At 37.3% G+C, this 21379-nt stretch overlaps 2 protein-coding genes across 4 annotated transcripts in view; one reads left to right on the forward strand and one right to left on the reverse strand.

Annotated features, from left to right (window-relative positions):
• The window catches only part of tbc1d5 (TBC1 domain family, member 5), a 38215-nt gene extending 36956 nt beyond the window's left edge, over positions 1-1259 (reverse strand). For all 3 annotated transcript variants that reach the window (XM_036567008.1, XM_036567007.1, XM_036567006.1), the window contains exon 1: positions 1174-1259. The gene's annotated coding sequence lies outside the window, so the exon portion shown is untranslated. The remainder of the gene's footprint in view (positions 1-1173) is intronic.
• A 9642-nt stretch (positions 1260-10901) lies between these two features.
• kcnh8 (potassium voltage-gated channel, subfamily H (eag-related), member 8) overlaps positions 10902-21379 on the forward strand; it is an 80594-nt gene continuing 70116 nt past the window's right edge. Inside the window, exon 1 of the mRNA XM_036567009.1 lies at positions 10902-10977. Coding sequence (XP_036422902.1) covers positions 10902-10977 — 76 coding nt within the window. The remainder of the gene's footprint in view (positions 10978-21379) is intronic.

The raw sequence follows: 21379 nt of genomic DNA on the forward strand, positions 1-21379 counted from the left end.
CCACTTGAAATAGCAGTCAAATCTGAACATCTGTGTGATGGCAATATTTTTAAAGCATTTTCTTCTGAGATTAATATGATTCTGATATCATTGTGCATCCCTAGTTATTGCAATAGATTTGATCACAATGCACTTTTCTATATTATGGATGCCGTCAGTACTTAAAAAACACTAAACAACCGAATGTACTATTATAATTTAAAATTTAACAGGATTTAGTGTAGTGCAGTATGTGAACTGTTAAATAAATATCACTATAGAGACAGTTTTGACATCTTTTTTAACTGTGGCACTACTAGTCTATTTGTCTGTTGTAACTTATAAAATTTCAGAAAAACAAAATATCAGACTGGCAGCTTGGTAGCCACAGACACTGGTAGCTTGGTAGCCACCCAGTCTGAAAATACTGACAAGACGCCAATAGGAGTATTTAACACATGCATTATTTTGCCAACTAAAATGCAAATATGCAAACATGGCAACTAATCACTACTGATTGATTTATAAGGTACATTTTTTAATGTCATCAATAAATCATAACAGCCCTAATTTATACAGGTTGGGGCTTTTTCATATCTTAATATTTTCAGGTGTATCAAGAAAACATCTATAAGTGTCCTGACATTACAGTTTGGTCATTTGACCCCCTACTTCAAAACACAAATTTGACAGCTGCCGTTTCATACAATGCAGCGTTCGTACAATAAATTCAAGTGATCAGAAAACACAGCAGCTACGAACTGACATGTTATATTCCCAACGAACTGTCTGACTGACTCGGTACAATCACCAGTCATTCGCGCATTGCTCACTGCTGCTAACGCAGCGGTAGAATTTTAGAAGTGAGGAAAAACATTCACGAAAGCTGATCACAGGACTAACAAACGTGGTTTTCCAGCTGTAAGAGTCAGCAAAGTTACCAATGAGTCCTAAAAATAAGGGAAATGGGTGAGAGGAGTGAATAGCCGGGAAGCTCGCTGCTCTCTCTCTCTTTCGAAGACACTGCAGGCCTTGCTAGCCAGCCAAGTTCACATTTCCGTTCTCCGCGGTTCCACACACAGGACACTTACACGCGTTAATGTCTTCGCTGACCGTCACACCTGGCGGTGCTTCGTCACACTAGAGTGAATTCGGCGAGTCTTACTTTACTGTAAACAGTGTAAACACACTCACCCGCTTCTGTCCATTCTGCATTCAGCAAGTAAACACTCGCGCGAGACCAGGCGGAAGTGTCGCGCGGCAGCTGCTCCTCACGTGACGTGATTCCGAAGCCCACGCGAGAGCGACCAAAAGAGACAAAATCAAAGTCCCCACATGTACTGTAAAAATCCCACAATCACATTTTATTAACTGTTCAAGACAGTCAGAGGGTTCACATATCAGACAGGCACCACATCATAGAAAAAAAAAAGGTTTACACAGTCTCAATGTTTTTACGGCTTTCTTAATCTTGACGCATTTTTAAATTTGTTTAATTTCGTATATTGGCAATGTCAGTAATAGTCAGCATAGCGATGATTACACAAGTGAAGAATGCTAAACTTCAAGTGAATGTGAACACCCCAACAGAGTTAAGTTAACCATCTGGTATATACAACCTGTGAGCATCCGAACGCAGCATTATATTAATGAATGTGGAATTTTGCTAATAACATAATAAAAGTATTTATTCATTCTCTCCACCTGGGTCTCGGGGCCGCCCGTTCATCGCAGGGCAGACACACACATTCACACCTAGGCGCAATTTAGTATCTCCAGTTCGCCTGACTGCATGTCTGCGAACTGTGGGAGGAAACCCACAGAGACACGGGGACAACGTGCAAGAGTTTGCGGGGTGCCCTGGTCTCGTGGCTGGGGAAAGGAACCTAGGACCTTCTTGCTGTGAGGCAACAGTGTCACTGTGCCGCCCCTATAATAAAATTAATAATAATGTTTTAAATTAATAATTAAAACAAAACAGCACATGATTAAAGCAAAGAGAGAAACTGTAGTCACTTTTCTGAGTAGGAGTACAGACAACTCTTCTAAAATAATATAATTAGGGGCAGTGAAAAAAGCAACAAAAATGACTTTTACAATCACATTTAAACACATTGTTTACTTAACAAGCACATATAGGTAAGTAGTAGTTACATTTCATTGGTAACATCTTGGTAAGTAAAATGTTGATACATTTTTCCTTAATTTTTTTTTTACATTAAGATTCATATCATTCAGATTAACTAATATTTTGTGTTTAATTTCAGTATGCTCTTTTGGTGGCCTACTTTACTGTTACACACACACCCATGAAGAACCATTGAAGAGTTTTTTACTTATACCAGAGACAAAATCATGCGTGTACATATATATATATATATATATATATATATGTATAATATAATACACATATATATATATATATATATATATATATATATATATATATATATATATATAATAGAATATATAATAGAATATATATATATATAATATAAACATTTTTAAAGTCTGATAGCGGAAGGGTAGACACTGTTACTAAACTGAGATGTTCTGCAGATATGGGCCAGTAGCTTTAGATAATGCTTACATTAGCTCAGTGGTATTGACCGTGGCATGATTGCTGCAGAAAAATCGAAAAACCTCTGTTGATAGCCTACAACTCCTTATCAAAAAATTCTGCCAGTGTTAAAACTACGAGGCTAAATTTTGCTTCTTTTTCGCCAGTTTTTGTCTGAAAGTTTCCCCGTTCCACCTTAATCCTTGTGTGGTGTTCATGTTTTTGTTACTCAGTAGTCAGGTGGACCCACCACATTATTGTTTTTTTAAATCAGTACAGCCATAACAATTTATGTAAAAATGACCAGATGTTTAAAATATCACAAGTGTCCAGCATAGGGATCGCCTTTAGCAGCTGTAGCCAGTCAGCAGCCTGGCCGTGTCAAACTCACACAGACACATATACAAACAGCAGGCCATGTAGAAGGAGAACAGAGTGAAGGGACACAGCACCCCCATACCTCCCCGCAGGTTCACCCCAACAGCACATGTGTAATATAAATGTGTAGGGGGTGTACAGTGTGAAGTCATTGAAAATGTGTTATTTTATAAGTTCTTTACAGAACAAAGGCCAAGGAATCAGGGGTTTAAATAATATTTTGCAACATTTTTTCTTTTGGTAAACATTGAAAATGGGTCCCACAGACCGCAACACCACAGAAGGGTTAAATGGTTTATGGTGGAACAGGAAAATTCAGACAAGAAGCAAAAACAACAAAATAAAAACATACACATAACTCAAACCAACAAATAAATACAGAGATTTTGAACTCTGACTTTGAGCCAATGGAGTAGAATGATGCACATTTACCACTTGAGTGATAAAATAACAATATGTTTAATTTTTAGGTAAGATTGCGCTATGACATTGTAATCATATCTGCAGGTAGTTTCTTAAAAAAAACATTATTGACATTGGACAGATGTTTAGATTCGAACAATGTTACAAACCAAAACGAAGCTAGGTTACTGCACTAAAATGTCAGCCTTTTATTCTTTTTATAATCTGTAACCAAAGGAAAAGTACTTGTTTTATTTCTCTGTAATACAAATCCAGCTAGATTTCATCCCATTTTCTGTTTCCAAATGTTTATGTATCTGCATCAGCATATATGTACATAAAAAGTATCAATATCTGCATCACCTTGCAATGTCAATATCAATGCATCCCTACTTTTAGGTTTATTCTTACATTACAGTTGATCCAAAAACTCATTTGTACTCAAAGTAGTGTAGATGGAAAGTAGTTTCACTCCAGCATGTACTTAATTAATTCCTCACACCCTAGACACAACCCTTTTCAACTCCTCCTGTCTGGCAGGCACTACAGAACCCTATAAGACTGCCAGACATAAGGAGTAGTTTCTTTTCTCATGCCGTCACCCTCACCATCACCCTCGGAAATAGCAGACCAGTAACATTATCTGGTGGGGTATAGCTACTCCTATTTTTTTTTCTCCAGATAGTTATTATACCCTGCTACAGACTCATACCATTGTGCACCACAATTTCATTCTCATGCATGATGTAGATTACTGTTCTTTGCACTACCACACACACTTATGTATGTATGTCTTGCCCATACATAATCTGTATGTTGCTTCTATATTTTGTATTGTCTGTAAATAATATGTACATTGTCTGTATATTACACAATGTACAGGCTTTGCTAATCAGCTGATGATCTGAATCAGGTGTGTTTACTGAGGTAGTGTGCTGAAGTTTGCAGTGTTTTGGCTTGCAAGGACTGGAGCCTGACACATGTGGTGTGTATTGTACATTGTGTATTGTATGTAAATTATTTGTACATTGCTTGCATATTGCATTTAATACTAGAGAGACACCAGCAGCTGGAACCAAATTCCTTGTGTGTCCACATACTTGGCCATAAATTCTGATTCTGATTCATTCATTTATGTCTAAGATACAAAAAACCAACAGAACTGCAGTTTGCACAACAGCAGTGTATAAGCTTAAAGGGTGTGTAAGAAAGAAGGAGGAGAAAAAGGAAGATCGATTGCTCCAGACTTTATTTATAATCTGTAATCATTAGTCCCTCATCACCATTGTAAAGAAATCCAAGCAGGTAAGTTTCTCTAGAAACAGAGCATGCACTATCAAATCGCTCTGAATGACTTTGTTTACATCTCAACCAAATTTCATATGGAGAAATTTAGAAAATCTGTAGAATTAGTGAGAATACTCACTGAGGTAACAAATTGAATGAAAGAAGAAATGATTAAGATTGATGCTCTTTCCAATGAGGCAATAGGACAAACAACTACCATTCCAGAGAAAAGAGTTAAGCTGGATTGATTTCTTACACAGAGAAAATGAGGTCCTGCTGAAAAGTTTGGGCTTGATGTTTTCAATTATATGGGCCTAGAACCTAAAGCCTAAGAGTCTCTTAACAGTAAGAATCCCTTAAATGTAGCAGTTTTTAATTCTTTACAATCCTAATTTAACACAGCTGATTCAGTTTATCAAGCCTTCAGAACCACCTGAATGTAGGAATTTGGTGGATCTGAATGTGATCAAACTCTGTGATAAAACTCTGCAGAAGAATCACTCAAAGAAAAATGAATGAAGAATCAGTTAGTTGTACATTATTCCTGCTGACTTTTCATCAAACCCTTTTGTTCTGTGTCAGTAAACACATTACTATCCATTATTGCTTAAAAACAAAAAATACTTTTTTTTTTTTATTTTGAGGTGTCACATCCAAACTTTTGACCTATAATGTACATAAATCATTATATTGAACTGGTTCAAAGTCAGAGCTCAAAAACCTCTAACAGACTTTGACTTTTAATGACCCTAATGATCCTAAACCTTAATTGTGTTTATTTGATTTAATCAAATGATTGAACGTTCCGTTTTGGAACTACCAAAACACTCATAACACCAACCAAACTAGCACTATAAGCATATATAAACTAGCACTATAAGCATATATATATATATATATATATATATATATATATATATATATTTGTTGACAATTCTTAAAGTTATACACTGATTTTTTAGACTTTGGGACACATTTTCTTTAAAACAATGAGATCTAACTGATCTAACTGCTCACCATGTGTCCATGAGGGACAGGGATCCAGTCTCACTTCCTGCTTTAAAAGGCAGGGGTGTGGCTAAAATAAGACTCTGCCTATGGAGTAACACTTCTTATGTTTCTGTAGTGACATGAAAACGTGGGACAGCATTTTTTAAATAGTTTTAAAATTTCATTTCCTTTCTTATGATAAATCTAAATCGTTCAACTTCACTTAGCAGAAATCAAATAAACTATTTGGGACAGACACCTCCCAATAAAAAGTGCCCTATAAATGATGATTTTGTATGTATTTAACTTATTATTATCACAGTTAATACCTTAGGTCTAAACAGATCATAACATATTCCTTGTAAATGTCTAAGATCTGAATATTTTTTTTTTTTTATTTCTAAGATTTATTTTTTTCTGTAGGACCACAGTTTGAACTAGTTCACTAGAATGGTCTGTGTTAATGAATCAAATGAAGTCCTCACTTGAACTGTCCTCTTCTGTTTATCCAGGGTTAAGAATGTTAGGGTGACCTAAAGTTCAACCGGCTTTAGGTCAGGAGTCTGAGATCGTTGCCAAACAGTTTTTGTAGATATAGAGGAATTATCTGGAAGTAAATTCGGCCAGAAGATCCATGTTGTTTGGACATGAACCTTAAAAGTTTTTTTGAGTGCAAAGGAGGTTATGTGACGCTATATCTAATTTTGCTCATAATACTTTCTTTAACAGTTTCTATTATTGTAAAACATGTTCGAACATGGCGGTTGTCTGTGGTGCTTTTGATGCAGTGCCATAGTAGTAACAGGAGGGGGCAGTAAAGAGTTATGCAATGCAATTAAAGTCTGTCGAGGGTGGTCCCTCTCTGTCCAAAGTCTCTTTAAGGTCTGTTTAACATCTTCATAATAGAAAGAAAAAATCCAGAGTGTTTAACTAGAACCTGGAATGTTACCACCTGCTGTGCTATTTTAATATGTTCAAGGTTGACTTAAGACCTACAGTGTTCATTTAAGCCCAACTAGACACAAATAACTGTAGAAGCTAATACTGTTGGTGATAATTAAATTCTGTAGGGGTCAATAAAATCCAACCCTGCTAATTAAATATTGTAGGTGTTAACGCTGGGTTAATTCAATATGTAGTTACTGGTAATTGAACACTGTAAATATAATAAATAATAACAATTAGATGTAGATGTTAATTGGACACCGTAGGTTTTAAAAGAACACTTTGTTAATTCACTGTAGATATCAACACCGTGATTATTCAGCACTGTAAATTGTCATTGAACACTTTAAATCTTAACACTCTGTTAATTCAACTGTGTAGGTGTTCAACAATGGGGATTTTACTGCATGTCAATATACCACTGGCTTTTTGCCTATTGCAACAAACTCTACAGGCCTTCATCAAAACCCTCATGATGTGTATATATTTATATTTATATTCTTATATATTTTATGTGTCTGAGTCTTCAAACTAAAGTCCCCTGAATACTAGAAGCAGGTAGAGGCTGGTGTGTAAAGCCTTATTGATGTTGCTCACCTGCGGGAAGGAGTGCAAACACCAAATGGTAGCCACATGGGGTAGTCTGTTCACATTATGCAGCCTACAGAGGACATAATGTGTTTCCTCAATACTGTGTGGTTGTTTCCACTTCTGCATGTGGGTTATCCTGAACCACCAAAGGACATGAACACCAGAACAGAGCCTATCATAACTTTTAATATTCAAATACATGGTGGAGGTGATCAAAACCAGAGGGTTGAGACAATCTCACTGCTGAATGTGTACTCTAACCAATCTGGTGTATCCCAGAATGCTTTGTAAATCAAACCAACTGACAACTAAACCCCAAATCCATTTTTTTCTTTTCAATTTACCATCCACCCTCCTGAACTTCTGTGCATAATTTATGAATAACATATTTTTTTCAAAGGAAGCGTGAGACACGGTAACTTTAAAAAAGGATTGGATTAATCCCCTTAACCAGTTGCAAACATCACAACCGTTGGGGCATACTGTTTCCCCAGGGGTTTGCACATTAGTATCTGTCTTAACTGAACTTGATAAGAGTTTAGCTAATTAGCAGACTGCTCTGCTAACATTAACCTTTCTCATATGAACATGGTAAGCTAACATTAGCTAATGTTAGATAGCAATTATTTTAGCAATTATTTTATACAACCCCATTTCCAAAAAAGTTGGGATGCTGTGCAAATGTAAATAAAAACAAAATGCAATGATGTGCAAATCATTTAAACCCTATATTTCATTGAAAATAGTACAAAGGCAACAAATCAAATGTTGAAACTAAGAAATCTTATTGTTTTTTTGAAAAATATTTGCTCATTTTGAATTTGATGCCAACAATACATTTAAAAAAAAGTTGGGACAGGGCAACAAAAGGCTGGTAAAGTTGTTTAATGCTAAACAAAATCTGGTGGTTAATTGGCAACAGGTCAGTAACATGCCAGAGAGGCTGAGTCTTTCAGAAGTAAAGATGAGGAAGGGTTCACCACTCTGTGAAAGACTGCACAATCAAACAATTCAAGAATAACGTTTCTCAACATAAAATAGCAAAAAACTTTTGCTTTTCATCATCTATGGTACATAATAACATTAAAAGATTCAGAGAATCTGGAGAAATCTCTGTAAGCAAGGGACAAGGCCAAAAAACAGTATTTGCTGGCCATGATCTTTGGGCCCTCCGGCAGCCCTGCATTAAAAACAGACTGTAGAAGAAATCATTGCATGGGCTCAGGGACATGTCGGAAAACTACTGTCTGTGAAAACAGTTCGTCGCTGCATCCACAAATGCTAATTAAAACTCTAAAACACAAAGAAGAAACTGTACATAAACAGGATCCAGAAATGCTGCAACCTTCTCTGGGCCTGAGCTATTTAAAATGGACTGCAGTGAAGTGGAAAAGTGTCCTGTGATGTGATGCATCAACATTTGAATTTTTTTTTTTGGAAATCATGGAAGGCACCATTAAATGCACCATTAATGCTGAACGATATATATATGTTTTGACAACATATGCGGTCATCCAGATGCCGTCTTTTTCAGAGAAGGCCTTGCTTGTTTCAGCAAGACTATGCCAGACCACATTCTGCATGTATTACAACAGCATGGCTCTGTATCAAAAGAGTCCTGGTGCTAAACCTTTAAAAATATGGTTTACATGATTTGCATATTATTACATTGTATTTTTATTTACATTCTGCACAGCGTCCCAACTTTTTTGGAAATGGGGTTGTAAATTTAAACTTTTTATAGCTCACACAGATAATGATAATTCACACACATGACATCAGCTGAAAGTGCATCTCTCATAGGATTGATTGGAGTACCTTATTGCTATTGGATTGTGACATAAAATTGAAAGGCATCTTGCTATGCTAATGTCTGAAGTCTACAGTTTATACACTCCTAGTCTATAAAACATGATCATTATTTAACCATTGTTACATTTATTGTAAACGTGTCTACTCACATCCCACAGTGGTGCTGCAGTTGTTCTCTAGAGTGACATTTTTTACTTTAAAGACTACAAAAATTTCCTTGTAATGATGTATTATGAAGGTGGGAGGAACTTTTGAAAAACAACAGCTGCTTTGGTGTGGATTGTTTGGGGATTTTTTTTTTTTGTCTCTGGTGTCTATTTTGTGCTGATTAAAAACAGAATTGCTGTTTTCTTTATGATTAATGCTGTCTTGGTTGTAGTAATGCTGCCTTCATGCTAACAAGGAGCTCAGAGTTTTCGGAATCTCCTCCTTCCCACCTAAAAGCAATCATGCAAGTCTTGTTTGCCTGCTGTGTACATATGAAAACTTCTAAAACGTTTACATTTTTGTTATAGAGTTGTCTTGTTAGTGATTCATTTATTGTTAAGGTGGCTGTTGGCTATTGCAGTTCACTGTTAATATAAAAACACAAATCGACCAAATATATTGCACTGGCAGCGAAACCTTACAATTATCCAAGTATCCCTCTGTGTTTAGCAATATCATATACAACTAGCGTATGATATTCAACTAGAAACTCAATAGTCTGTTTAAAGAGCTTTTAATACACTATTACTAATTGCTTTAAGGTCTCCACCTTGTTGAAACAACATCACAGAATAGCAAGTCAGAGAAGTTGGAGCTGTCCAAGACTTTCAAAGTGGGAGGAACATTCAAATGGAATTTTCCCACTCGGACGTTGGAAATTGGAAACTATACAGTTCCCACCAGCTAATAAACGCAGCCTTATTAGCCTTTAGTTCAGCGGCTAGGCTAGCAGTCAGAATTCATTGACACTACAGATGTTCCTGATGGTTGTATGATAAGGGCTATTTGTGTAATTCATGCTGGCCACTGAAGTAAAAAAAAACATTAATAAATGAAAATATGAAAATGATATAAAGTCATGAATTCTGTCAAAATAATGTAGTTTCTGTCTAACTACATGACACAACAAACAATACATGAAGCTCTTTTTTTTAGCTGCTAGATCGTTTGTCATAGATTTAGCAGTTAGGTAGCAGTTAGCTCGTTGCTGCTTTCGAAGTTAATCGTGCCGGTTGTTTACGTGTGACGTCACATGTCTTCCTGAAGGGTTGCCCGATGTTCCAGGTACTCAGGCTCCTCTCACAGAGTAACCTCTACAGCTGACTCACTTCACTTCTGTAGATAATTCATTACATGCAGAACTAGGAATCGATTTGAGACGCAGCCAGACCTTGTAGACCGTCAAGCGTTGTTGGAAATGCCAAAGATAATTAGGCCAATGCGAGCTCTGTAGGCAAGCATATTAATGGCCTGTTTTTTGTTTTTGCTGTTTCTTTAATCTGATTTCTTGACATGCGATAATATATATATGTGTATATTAATATGATAAAATATATTTCGAATGTAGAAACGATGAAAAGTAAAGATGTAGGAAATTAAAGTTACTATACACAAATATTATTATTATTATTATTATTATTATTATTGCTCACTTCCTCGGTAAACAGTGAGGATGTGCTGTGTAACAGGGTGGAGAAGGTATGTAAAGAGTGGGACGTTAGGATGCTGAGCAGTGTTGAGTGAGTCCTCGCGCTCGTGCATCTCCTCGCGCTTGTTCAGAGCCGCTCACCTGATGTGCACCCGCGGTTCTCATTCAGCCGCTTCGCTCACACCGGAGACGGACACAGCCCTGTCCGGCCCTGCCCAGCGCTGCGCGGCTTTTTTTCCTGGACTACTCTTCATCACGTCCAGCCTCGGCTCCGGTGACGCTCCGTAACTTTGATGGGGACTTCGACCACCGCGCGCGAAAATGCCTGTTATGAAGGGACTGCTCGCGCCTCAGAACACCTTTCTGGACACCATAGCCACGCGCTTTGACGGCACACGTGAGTTATTACGGCGCTTTTCGACTTAATTAGCTGCTGTCTGGATAAACTTTTCGACGCTGTTCAGACTTCAATTAGGAGTAGAGTGAATATAAAAATGTGTATTGTATGACATACATATGCTATTATTCAGGGATATGAAGTCGAATTCAGAGTCTGTAACAGTAAAAGAGGAGTAAAGATCATAACTGATCCAAAAATGACTTTTTAATTAATTATAATTGATCTAATTAATAAATATATCTATTTATTTGGCTTTAACAAGAAGCGTTAGTATGGAAACGTGTGGTCAGGGCTGTGGAGAAGAAAGGAAGTTTGCATGGTCAGCACCATGGACAGCGCATGGGGGAGTTCCCTTCATGATGTCTACAGGACAGTTTAGGGGAGTAATAGTCAAGTCCTGAAGGACCACAGTCCTGCAAAGATGAATGTTGTCTCTTATCTAACTCTCATGGAGGTCTTAGTCATGAGCTGGGGAGTTGAATCAGGTGTGTTAAATAAGACAGTGTTCTGGATCTGAGTCCGCTCCCACTGAGATTGAGTCAGAAAATGGATTCATTATCCTGTAGTTTGCTGTTTCGTGCTGTGGGGGTGGGGAGTAAGTAATCTGTGAGGACCCAAATAAGAAAGTAATGTTGGATATCATATACTCAGAGGAGATGCATAAACTTTTCCCGCTGTTGGTAGCGACTAACATCGATCAAATTTAATTGGTGGCACATTGGTGGAGTCAGGTGGGATTTCATCTCAAGGCGCGTCTTTGGTTTGTTGTCAAATGAGCCCGCCTCGCTCACAGTCCCCGGTGTGAAGCACCTTAACTAATCACAGATATGAAGACATTGGTCTTGTATACTTATTCAGCTAGAACCATCAGGCTTTGTGTGAGTGCAGGAAACCTTAAACCTACAGAGCCTCGTCAGTTTAGTGTCTGAATGCATGTACGGTGGACCACTTCTTTAGAATAAAGGTTCACAGCTTGGATGCATAGTTCTGCACTCTTAACAATAAGGGTGCCGAATGGATTTTTTGCACAGTGCCATAAAAGAACAACTTTTAGTTCCCTAAAGCAGCAGTTCTCAAACTAGCCCCAAGTGGCTCATATATTTGATCTATGTGTTTCAAGTTGGAGCAAAAATTAAGACCATCTGGGGGACCACTGCCCTAAAGAACCTTTCAGTGGGTGGTTCTTTAGAGAATCATTTCTGTAAATGAGACGCATGAGTGTGAATTACTTTCAAAACGTTTAAAGAACCTTCACATGATATGTTTGTTTTCAGGTTCTTTATATACTCTTTAAAAAGAAGGTTCTTCAAGTTCCTATTGTAACAATAGCAGAACCCCTTTTTGGTGCTATATAGAACCATTTTCAAAAAGGTTCTGTATAGAAGCTTAAGCAACACATTCTGCATCAATCTGAAGAACTCTTTGATGATGCAAAGAACTGTTTAATCATGCCAAGGGATCTTTAAATGTTCATGGTTCTATACAGAACAATTTTCTTTACTAAAGAACCCTTGAGGAACCATTTCTTTAGGTGTGTACCTTTAAATTGTTCTTTAAAATCACAAATACCTTTTCCAGACACCGTTCTTTAGGGAACCAAGAGTGGTCCTTATATGGCATTGCTCGAAGAATCTTTTGTGGTACCAATGATTAAGAGGGAATGAAACAAACTAAAACTGCTACACTTTCAGAAATAAAGCTATTAAACTTTCACTGGTGCAGTACCCCTCTTGTCACTAGGGTGGTACCCTCAAGGGTACATCTCAATACCTTTAGTCAGGGAACATAACTGTACCATAATCCACTGATATCATATTTGCTAAGTTGCACTGACTCCACACACCCTGTCTCGCCTCCAGGCTTTTTATTTTATTGTTCAGTTTTAAAACATTACGTTATGAAAAGGTACAAATACATACTTTTCACCTGGAAAAACTTATTTAAGATACACAATTGGACCTTAAAACCACTGTTGTACCTTTGAGGGAACATTTACACTGTTTGTACCTTGATGAATGAAAAATGTACCTGCACAGAACCTTTATTTCTAACAGTGTACACAACCTTTGTATTATGTGAACTTGAAAGATTCTTCAAACTTCCACACCTCATTTGCAAAAATAGTTGTTTAAAAAAGATCCACAAAAAATGTTCCTTAAGGAACCAGAAGTACTTTTTCTATGGCATAGCTCCAAAGAATGCTTTTAAGTTCTGTTTAACACCTTATTTTTTAAAAATACAGCTTGGATGCATTCATTCAAAATTTTTTTCTTAAAAGAAACCACCCACTTTAGGGAGTCAGGGGGGGTGTTCTATGGCAAAGCTCCAAAGAACACTTTGCTATCTTTATTTTGAAAAATCTCTAAATGGTTCATCGCTTGGATGCCTTGGATTCTACCCTCTATACTTACTTTCACATCAAAAAACTTATGTGAAGGTTCACACCAAAATGGTTACTCAAAGAATCACCAATTGAAGAGTTTTAGGGAACCAAAAGTGCTTCTTCTAAAGCAGGGGTCACCAGTCTTATCTCCAAAGGATCTGTGTGGCTGCAAAGTTTCATTCCAACAGAGCAGGAGCACTCCTCATATGACTAACCATCTGTTTGAAGGCTGAGATCAACAGATGAAAGAAGTGGAATCAGATGTTCTTCTGCCTGATTGGAATAAAAACCTGCAGCCACTTTGTGGATAAGATTGGTGATTCCTGTTCTATTGTGTCTCGGAAAGAACCCTTTTTGGCACTTTTTTAAGAGTTTATTTGGACAGCGCAACCTGCTCTGTGCACATGCCATTTCAATCAGATCTGAAACCTTAGTTTAGTGCAAGGCATGCTGGTTCATAGCACAGAGCTTTGTGAAGCTAAATATAACACTAATGGAACACTCTCACCACAAGTATTCTCCTGAAGGGCTACAGCATCCTTAGGGCTGTGAAGTTTGCACAGCACCCGGCTGTGGCAGTGTACCTGAGGGACCTCAATTTGTCCTTGAGGGACTGCAGGTAAAATGGCAGAGAATGGCACCAAAATGGCTGAAAATAGCATCCATCACACAGCAAATAACAACATCAGCAGAGCTAAATATGAACCTTATAGGTAAGGCGAATTGGGAATTTTAAAACCGATCTCAGGGTATAAGAGCTACATGTGGAAAATGTCCATAGAGGTTGCTTATTGTCGCCATCCATAACGTTCTATGGTGAACAATTGGGAAATGATCTAGATATTAAGACTCAGAGAGAGCGCAGCAAAACGGCAGCGTACTACCATTGATTGCTATTCAGTCACGACGAAAATGCTCTTTTCGTGCAGGTACCTGTCACTGGTGGCATATGGTGGGTAATTACACTGAAGCAGTGTATGAGTGTTTGTCTGGTATGGAGAGAAAGAAAGAGGGGGAGAGATTAACCATCATTTTAGGTGAGCAGTCTTTTACAAGAAGATTTTCGGTAATGGTTCATTTAGCACAATTATAAGCAAAATGGATGACACCTCGGTCAGGAAATGGTTGCATTTCAGGCAGCCTGCTCTCATTGTGTCATAGAAACTTAATGCTACACACATCCATTCTTCCTGTCTGCCCCAAATTAAGCACATGTGCTTGCTTGGCTTAGTAAATCCACGTCTTATGGCACAAGCCCACCTCAACATGTGGATAAAGAACGGCTATGTGTTGATATGAACATCTGGTGTGTCTTCTCTTCTGAAACCACTGTACAGAGACTTCAGTGTGCTGTTCTACCTGAGGAGGCTAAAACAGTGAACTTCACACAGCACTCAGACAGCTCATCAGTCACCATTAGAGAGAGAGGGAAGGAGGGGGGGCTGTTAAAAAGAGCAACAGCAAGGGAGGAAAAACAAGGATGGAGACAGAGAGACCATGTAGAAAAAAAGGGAGCGATAAAGGGAAGGAAAGGGTGGGCAGAATGATGGGCTCTTCAACTTCCACATTTCTTCATGCTTAATGCTGAAATCTTTATATATAAATCTTCCGATTCACTGTTTGATTTCTTATGGCCAAAGAAGCATAACTCACCATGATATGACACCACTGACAACACCACTGACGTAACACCACTGACGAAACACCACTGACGTAACACCTCTGGCATAACACCACTGACTCAACACCATTGACGAAACACCACTGACGAAACACCACTGACGTAACACCACTGACTTAACACCACTAATGTAACACCACTGACATAACACTACTGACTCAACACCACTGACGAAACACCACTGACGCAACACGACTGACGTAACACCACTGACATAACACTATTGACGTAACACTGATGAGTGCATTTACTGAAAAAACAATTATTTGGCAATTATTCAAGTGTATTTACTTATCTAATAAGGTAATCTGATATGACTATTTTAAAATCAATCAGATTTCCTTCTAATACAAGATCTGCACATCTTAGGATTACACTGTTCTTTATCTATATGTTCGTGCCCCATTGTTGGTTGTCCTCAGAAATGAATGTGAAGCGTGCTACCAACATAGGCAGTGGCAGCATAGCACAATGTGACATGAGGTAAACAAAAAATCTTGACAACAGACCCCCATAATATGTTCTTCTCGGCTGTTTGTTGACTTTTGTTGAGCAAAATCAGAAAAATTAGTCAAAGCAGGCAACTGTGCTGGGGTACCTTAAAACACCCTTACGATTGCTTTGCAACCCACCGATTAACCCTCAGAAGAAGAAAGACATGACGTTAAATTCAAATTATTACTAGCACATTACAAGGATATATTTATAGTATTTACCTGCAAGTGCTTATATATGAGTTTATGTGGGAGTTTATAAATTGTTCATAAAACATGTTTTTGTTTACTGCTTCTAGGGCAGCTCCTTTCTACCTGGTTAAAAGACATGGAGAATGACCTTTGTAGACAACCATAACTGTTATCATCACATACATCATCATATACATTTCACTCTGAGCAGGTGGGCAGAACTTTCTGACTGACATTTAGACTTAAGAGGCGGAAGTAGCAAAAATTACTCACATTCAATTATAAACAAGAGAAGTAATGAACCGTAAACGATGATGTGCCAAAGTAACAAAAATGATAAACACTGCAAGATGCCAAGACATACTCAATGGATACATTATTAAATCATTTAATCACCTACCACTTTAATTGTCACCTTCGTTTTTATCAAAAAATATTTATTATTTCTACCCACAAAGACCATCTTGGTGATGAAGAGTAAAATATTCATATTCATGTTTTATATTTTACCAAATCAACACTTTGTTTTAATCAACTAGAGTTGATTTTATCAAATCAAATAACCATCTGTCACTCAAAATTTGAATTTATGTGCATTTTATTAATTTATTTTTATTTAACATGTATTTTTAAATTTTAATTTAATTTTTTTAAATTCCACCTCTCATAGGCCACTGCTGCAATCAGATAATGATTGTATTACTTGTTTATGTATAAACACTCTCAATGAAAATGTTCATTGGCTAGTACAGTGCATGCTCCTCTTCTATTTTCTCAGTGAAACTGTAACCATAGGATTGCAATGGCAGCGGAGCACATGGGCTGGCTTCCAAAGGCCACTGTATTTTTTGCTAGTCCCACAAGGGCTTCTCGTTTCCCCATGAGACAGAACAGAATACAAATGGATCTTGCTCATTCTCCCTCTCTCCCTCTCTCTCTTTCTTTCGCGCTCTCTCACTGACAGAGATCCAGAAAATTAAAGGCATTCTAGATTGCATTGTCAATCTGAGCAACTTTGTGCATTTGCACACATGCCATTCATTATCCATCGTATGAAGTGAAGTGAATATGCTTATTAACCAATTCATGCTCAGATTTTCCCAGCGATTTCAGGCGTATTGATATACCACCAGTGATCCATTTAAACAGCTTCAACCATTTATTTCCCCTAAAGGTTCTTTGTACAGGTGTATTCATTCATGTGTTAATCTTGAATAAGAATTTAATGACAGAGAAAAGAGGGATTTACTCTGGGACGAATTCAGTTGCCAGATTATGTGGAAAGGTAAGAATTTAATATGCTAGTTATCATGTTATGTAATATTCTGTAGTGCAGCATTATATTTCTCAGCCTCATTAGTTTGACAGGATTCAGGACTTTATCGTTTTTCTGTTTTCCTTCAACAATCTTTTCTGACTACAAAACCGAGCATGCATTATGCAAAAATGTACAGCCTGTGGTGTCAACCAATCCTGACTGCTGGCCTTGCCACTCTGCTACAGGCTACTAAATACAACCAAACTAGCATTCATGCAAGCCTTCCCTCAGTTGTCGGACAAGATCATAAGGAAAACATCCTGATAGCCAAGTAGCTTTTACCTTGTTGCTCTTCTCTTGTAATGAGTCATTTCTGCCATTTAGGTAATCCACTCTCTCCATTATTGATTTCCAACTTCCAGACGCATCATCAGAAGGCGAGTTCCCCCCTTTTAAACCAGTCTTTAAACCAGAAAATCTCATTCTAGAAAGTATCCAGTACTGGTGTAGGATGTGTGTAAGTGTGTCTACAATGGATGCAGGGTTACATTTCTCATTTTGTCCCTTTAATATTCACTTTTATAAGTTACTATTATTCCATGATGCAATTTGATATTGATTATTTCTCATTCATAGCTCAGTGGAAACTGTGGAGAAATTCTATTGAAACTGAGGAGTCTAAACTTTTAATCAATGCCACTTTTAGGTAATTTTGACATTTTGATGAAAGGTTAGTGATGTGAATGCAATCTTTTTTTGCAAGCAAGATCTGGCCTTTTTGTTTTGATATGTTTTTTCATCTGTTGACAATTTAATGTAAATATAATTTATGAAGTAACTTACAATGCAATAAATCATGCAGTTGTGTAGTTACATTTTAATTGCGCAGCACAATGTAGGCCAGTGTACCCCTAGACTTCTAAGGGGCATCTAAGGGACCTTGGTGTCTGAAGAGTTTAATGCCACTAAAAACCATCACAGGAAGCTATTACATGAATAAGTTAGGAATACTTTGTCTGCGGTCTGAGACTTTGATTTATGATACTTTTGCGGTAAGGTTTAAGACTAAATATGTGTATTTTAAATGGCAGATTGTTCTTGATAGTAAATAAAATGGGCATTTTGTGTTGGAAACATTGCGACCCCTGGTTCCTTTCACCACTGTAAAGAAATCACAGTCAGTAAGTTTCTCTACAAATGAACTATTTCACAACAAACCTCTCTCAATGATTTTGTTAACCTCTTAATGATTGAATTAAGCAAAATAAAATAAAAATCAGTGAAATTATTCTTTAATTAATGCCCGTGTAAGCTGTAAAGTGGTGAAATAAATTAGCTTGCTTGCAATGGACAACATCCGTTCCATTGTGCTATAGCCAGGCTGTGTGTACTGACTGAGGACAGTCCTAATGGCCCTTTTCACACTGAGGTAGTAATAGCTGAATTCTAAACTGGCTGGTGATTGATGGCACCTGTGTTCTAGAGGTCAACAGGCTGTCTCAGCACCAAGCACTTTCAGCTTGGAGAAGTAAATGACGTTGACGGCCATTATGCAGCAGCACGACCATTTCAATAATTCAGCGTAATAGAATTCGGAACTAGAGAACAGTTAAAGCAGAGACTGTAAATGGGACATTCCTTACTATACAGTATCTTGTAACCTACATAGCAAATTTACCATGGAGACAAGGATAACCTTGATGCTGAATGATCATCTCTTAAGGTGATACCCATGAAGGTTTTCCACATGCGTCCACACACAGTGGACTGTACAAGGAAACGCCTCAAATAAAGGCAATCCCTTTAGAATAGAAAGCTCCAGAATCTTTTCTGAACCCCCCTCCCTTCTGACAGTCTTTTTTCCCCGGCCAGTTGTTCCCTCCCTCCTCTTTCCACCCCCCACCTGCCGTTCCGTCTCCCTCTCCTTGTACTCCTGCTCCTCTCACTAATCATACCGGCTCTTTAAATAGCTCTCAGGTGTTACAGTTTGGGACATGAGCTGGGGGGTGTGTGGGTGTATCTGTGTATGTATGCGTGTGGGTAGGGACATGAAAACAATCTGGGACAGCAGAGAAATATGCCCACTTCTCTCCATTTTCTACTCCCCAACTGCCTCTGCTTTCCACACTCTTAATATTGTTCCACATGTTCCATATTGTTCGTACTGCTCAATCTGCACGTACGGTCGTACGACTCAAATAACATGATTTGTTGATGTTCTAAAATAAGTACACATCTGCTACTAGGAACTAATTTAAATATGGCATTTTCTACTAATGGTAGTGCACAATTTCTATTTATTTGTTAAGTTTAACATATTAAAAAATAAAACATTAAATAGAAAATGCACCGTAACTTTTGCATGGGCCAGATTTTATGTTGTTTTTTTTTTCCAATTACTGATCACACTCATCACCCCTAACATCCTTAGAACGTAGACTCTTTCTATCATCCACCAAAGACTGATCACATGCTTTCTATATTACATACCTGCACTTTAATTTCTTTATAATTGTTTAAATGCTGTTATGAGGTAACTTTAGCCCATTCCTTTGGGTTTACAGTTTGCAGTTGACAAGGTTTATACTGATTCCTCTGCTCACATGCTGCTTTGACACACAAACACACAATTTGTTGTTGAAACAAAAGCGTGTATGTTGTTGAAACAAAAGCTTATATGTCCAAACTTTACAGGAGAAGGAAATAACATACTCAACTTTTAATGTAAATCATTTTAATGTAACCACACTTTTTTGGGTTTTCTTTTGGTCCATTCATCAAGAAGTTTACACACAAAGTAAAGGGCAATAGGCATTTTCAAATTATGTCAAAATGTCAAAAAAAATAAAAATGACAAAAATGGAGATGTGAGGGGGGTAAACCATTATGTGTAATACTGTCTAAGGTATTTATTGAATTTTTTGCATTTCTTTCATACTGTATCTCTTTAGCTGTGTAATGTGCTGTTGTTTAGTGTTAAACAACTGGGCCTGAAGAATATTTTGCTCCCTTGTACACAAGCTATATTGAGGAATGACAGTAAAAATCATTTGACTTGACTTGAATATAGCATCTGTTAAAAAAAACTAACATGTATCTCCACTATTGCTGACTTTTATTTTACTATATCATCTGAACACAGTAGATATCATTTATACTGTGTGGAAATCTCATGATGAATGGTCCAATAGAAATACTCCAAAATGACCTGGAATAATTCATTTTTACATTGACTTACATGAAAAGTTAAGAAGGTTTTTGACTTCTCTTGTAAAGTTACCATTTTGGAGATACACGGTTTTCTTTGGACAGCGACAAAATTTTAAATTCAGCAAATAAACAGTAATTGTGCCTTAAAATGAGCAGAAGTGTGTTCTCTGTAGAAGATGTTTGAACTCTTTTTCACTTAATAAATCAACAAAACAGGTAATTTGATCAAGAGTGCCCGAAATTTTGCATACTACTGTAAATTACTCAAGTTAAAATCCTGCTAGACACAATGTCGGGTAAAAAACATCAATCCAAAGTGCAAATAAAATAGAGTAAATATAATCTTGCCTCAGTAGCCTACTGTGCCCTAGCGATGTAGTTCATATTTGTGTCTTTTCATATTTGCATCATTTATCACCAAACTTTCCCAAAAAGTCATGTCTTTTGAAGGAAATATAGGAGTATTCTGAAGGAAATAATTTTCTTGTTAAAATAAATACAACTAGGTTAGTCTGTAGAGGTGGCCAGGGCGGGTTAGCTTGTGCCCTCATTTTAACGCCCCTTATTTCCTAGCCTATCTTAACAATCAACTGAAGAAACATTATAACCTGTGCAGACCACTTTGGTGCTAGGATCATTTACAGTTCAGTTGGTGGAAACTCAATTAGCTCAATGAGAATGCAAGCTCAACAGGGGTCTTTAATCCAGACTATGAAACATATTTGTTTAGACTATGCTTGAGTATTATGGCTCATTATGCCCATTGTTTGTAAATGTGCTGTTAAATAAGCCAAAAATGTTTTCATTATTAAAGAGTTTTTATTTTAAGTAGTTTGAGAATATGTGATGGTAATGATTGCTCCAGTCTGTCATGTCATGTCAACGCAATTTGAGCATTTTGTACATATATGTATAGCTGGAATTTTACCCATTTGCCCCGCAAACTGAATTCCCAAACACCAAGACTGGCACCAAAATGATATAGACCCCTATATTATTTTTAATGACTTGTTTCTCTTAATGTGAGTCAGTGCCAAGACAAATTACTTGCAAGCAGCATCTTACTTGACAAATAAAACCACATTTAATTCTGATTCTGCTAGCAAGCCTCCACTTTTTTTTAAGAGAAAATGTACCGAACAAGCAGTGTTCTGATTCATCAAGGTGATTGATCAAGGACC

The sequence above is a fragment of the Colossoma macropomum genome, unplaced genomic scaffold (assembly GCF_904425465.1).
Source record: "Colossoma macropomum unplaced genomic scaffold, Colossoma_macropomum, whole genome shotgun sequence".
Classification (NCBI taxonomy): Eukaryota; Metazoa; Chordata; class Actinopteri; order Characiformes; family Serrasalmidae; genus Colossoma; species Colossoma macropomum.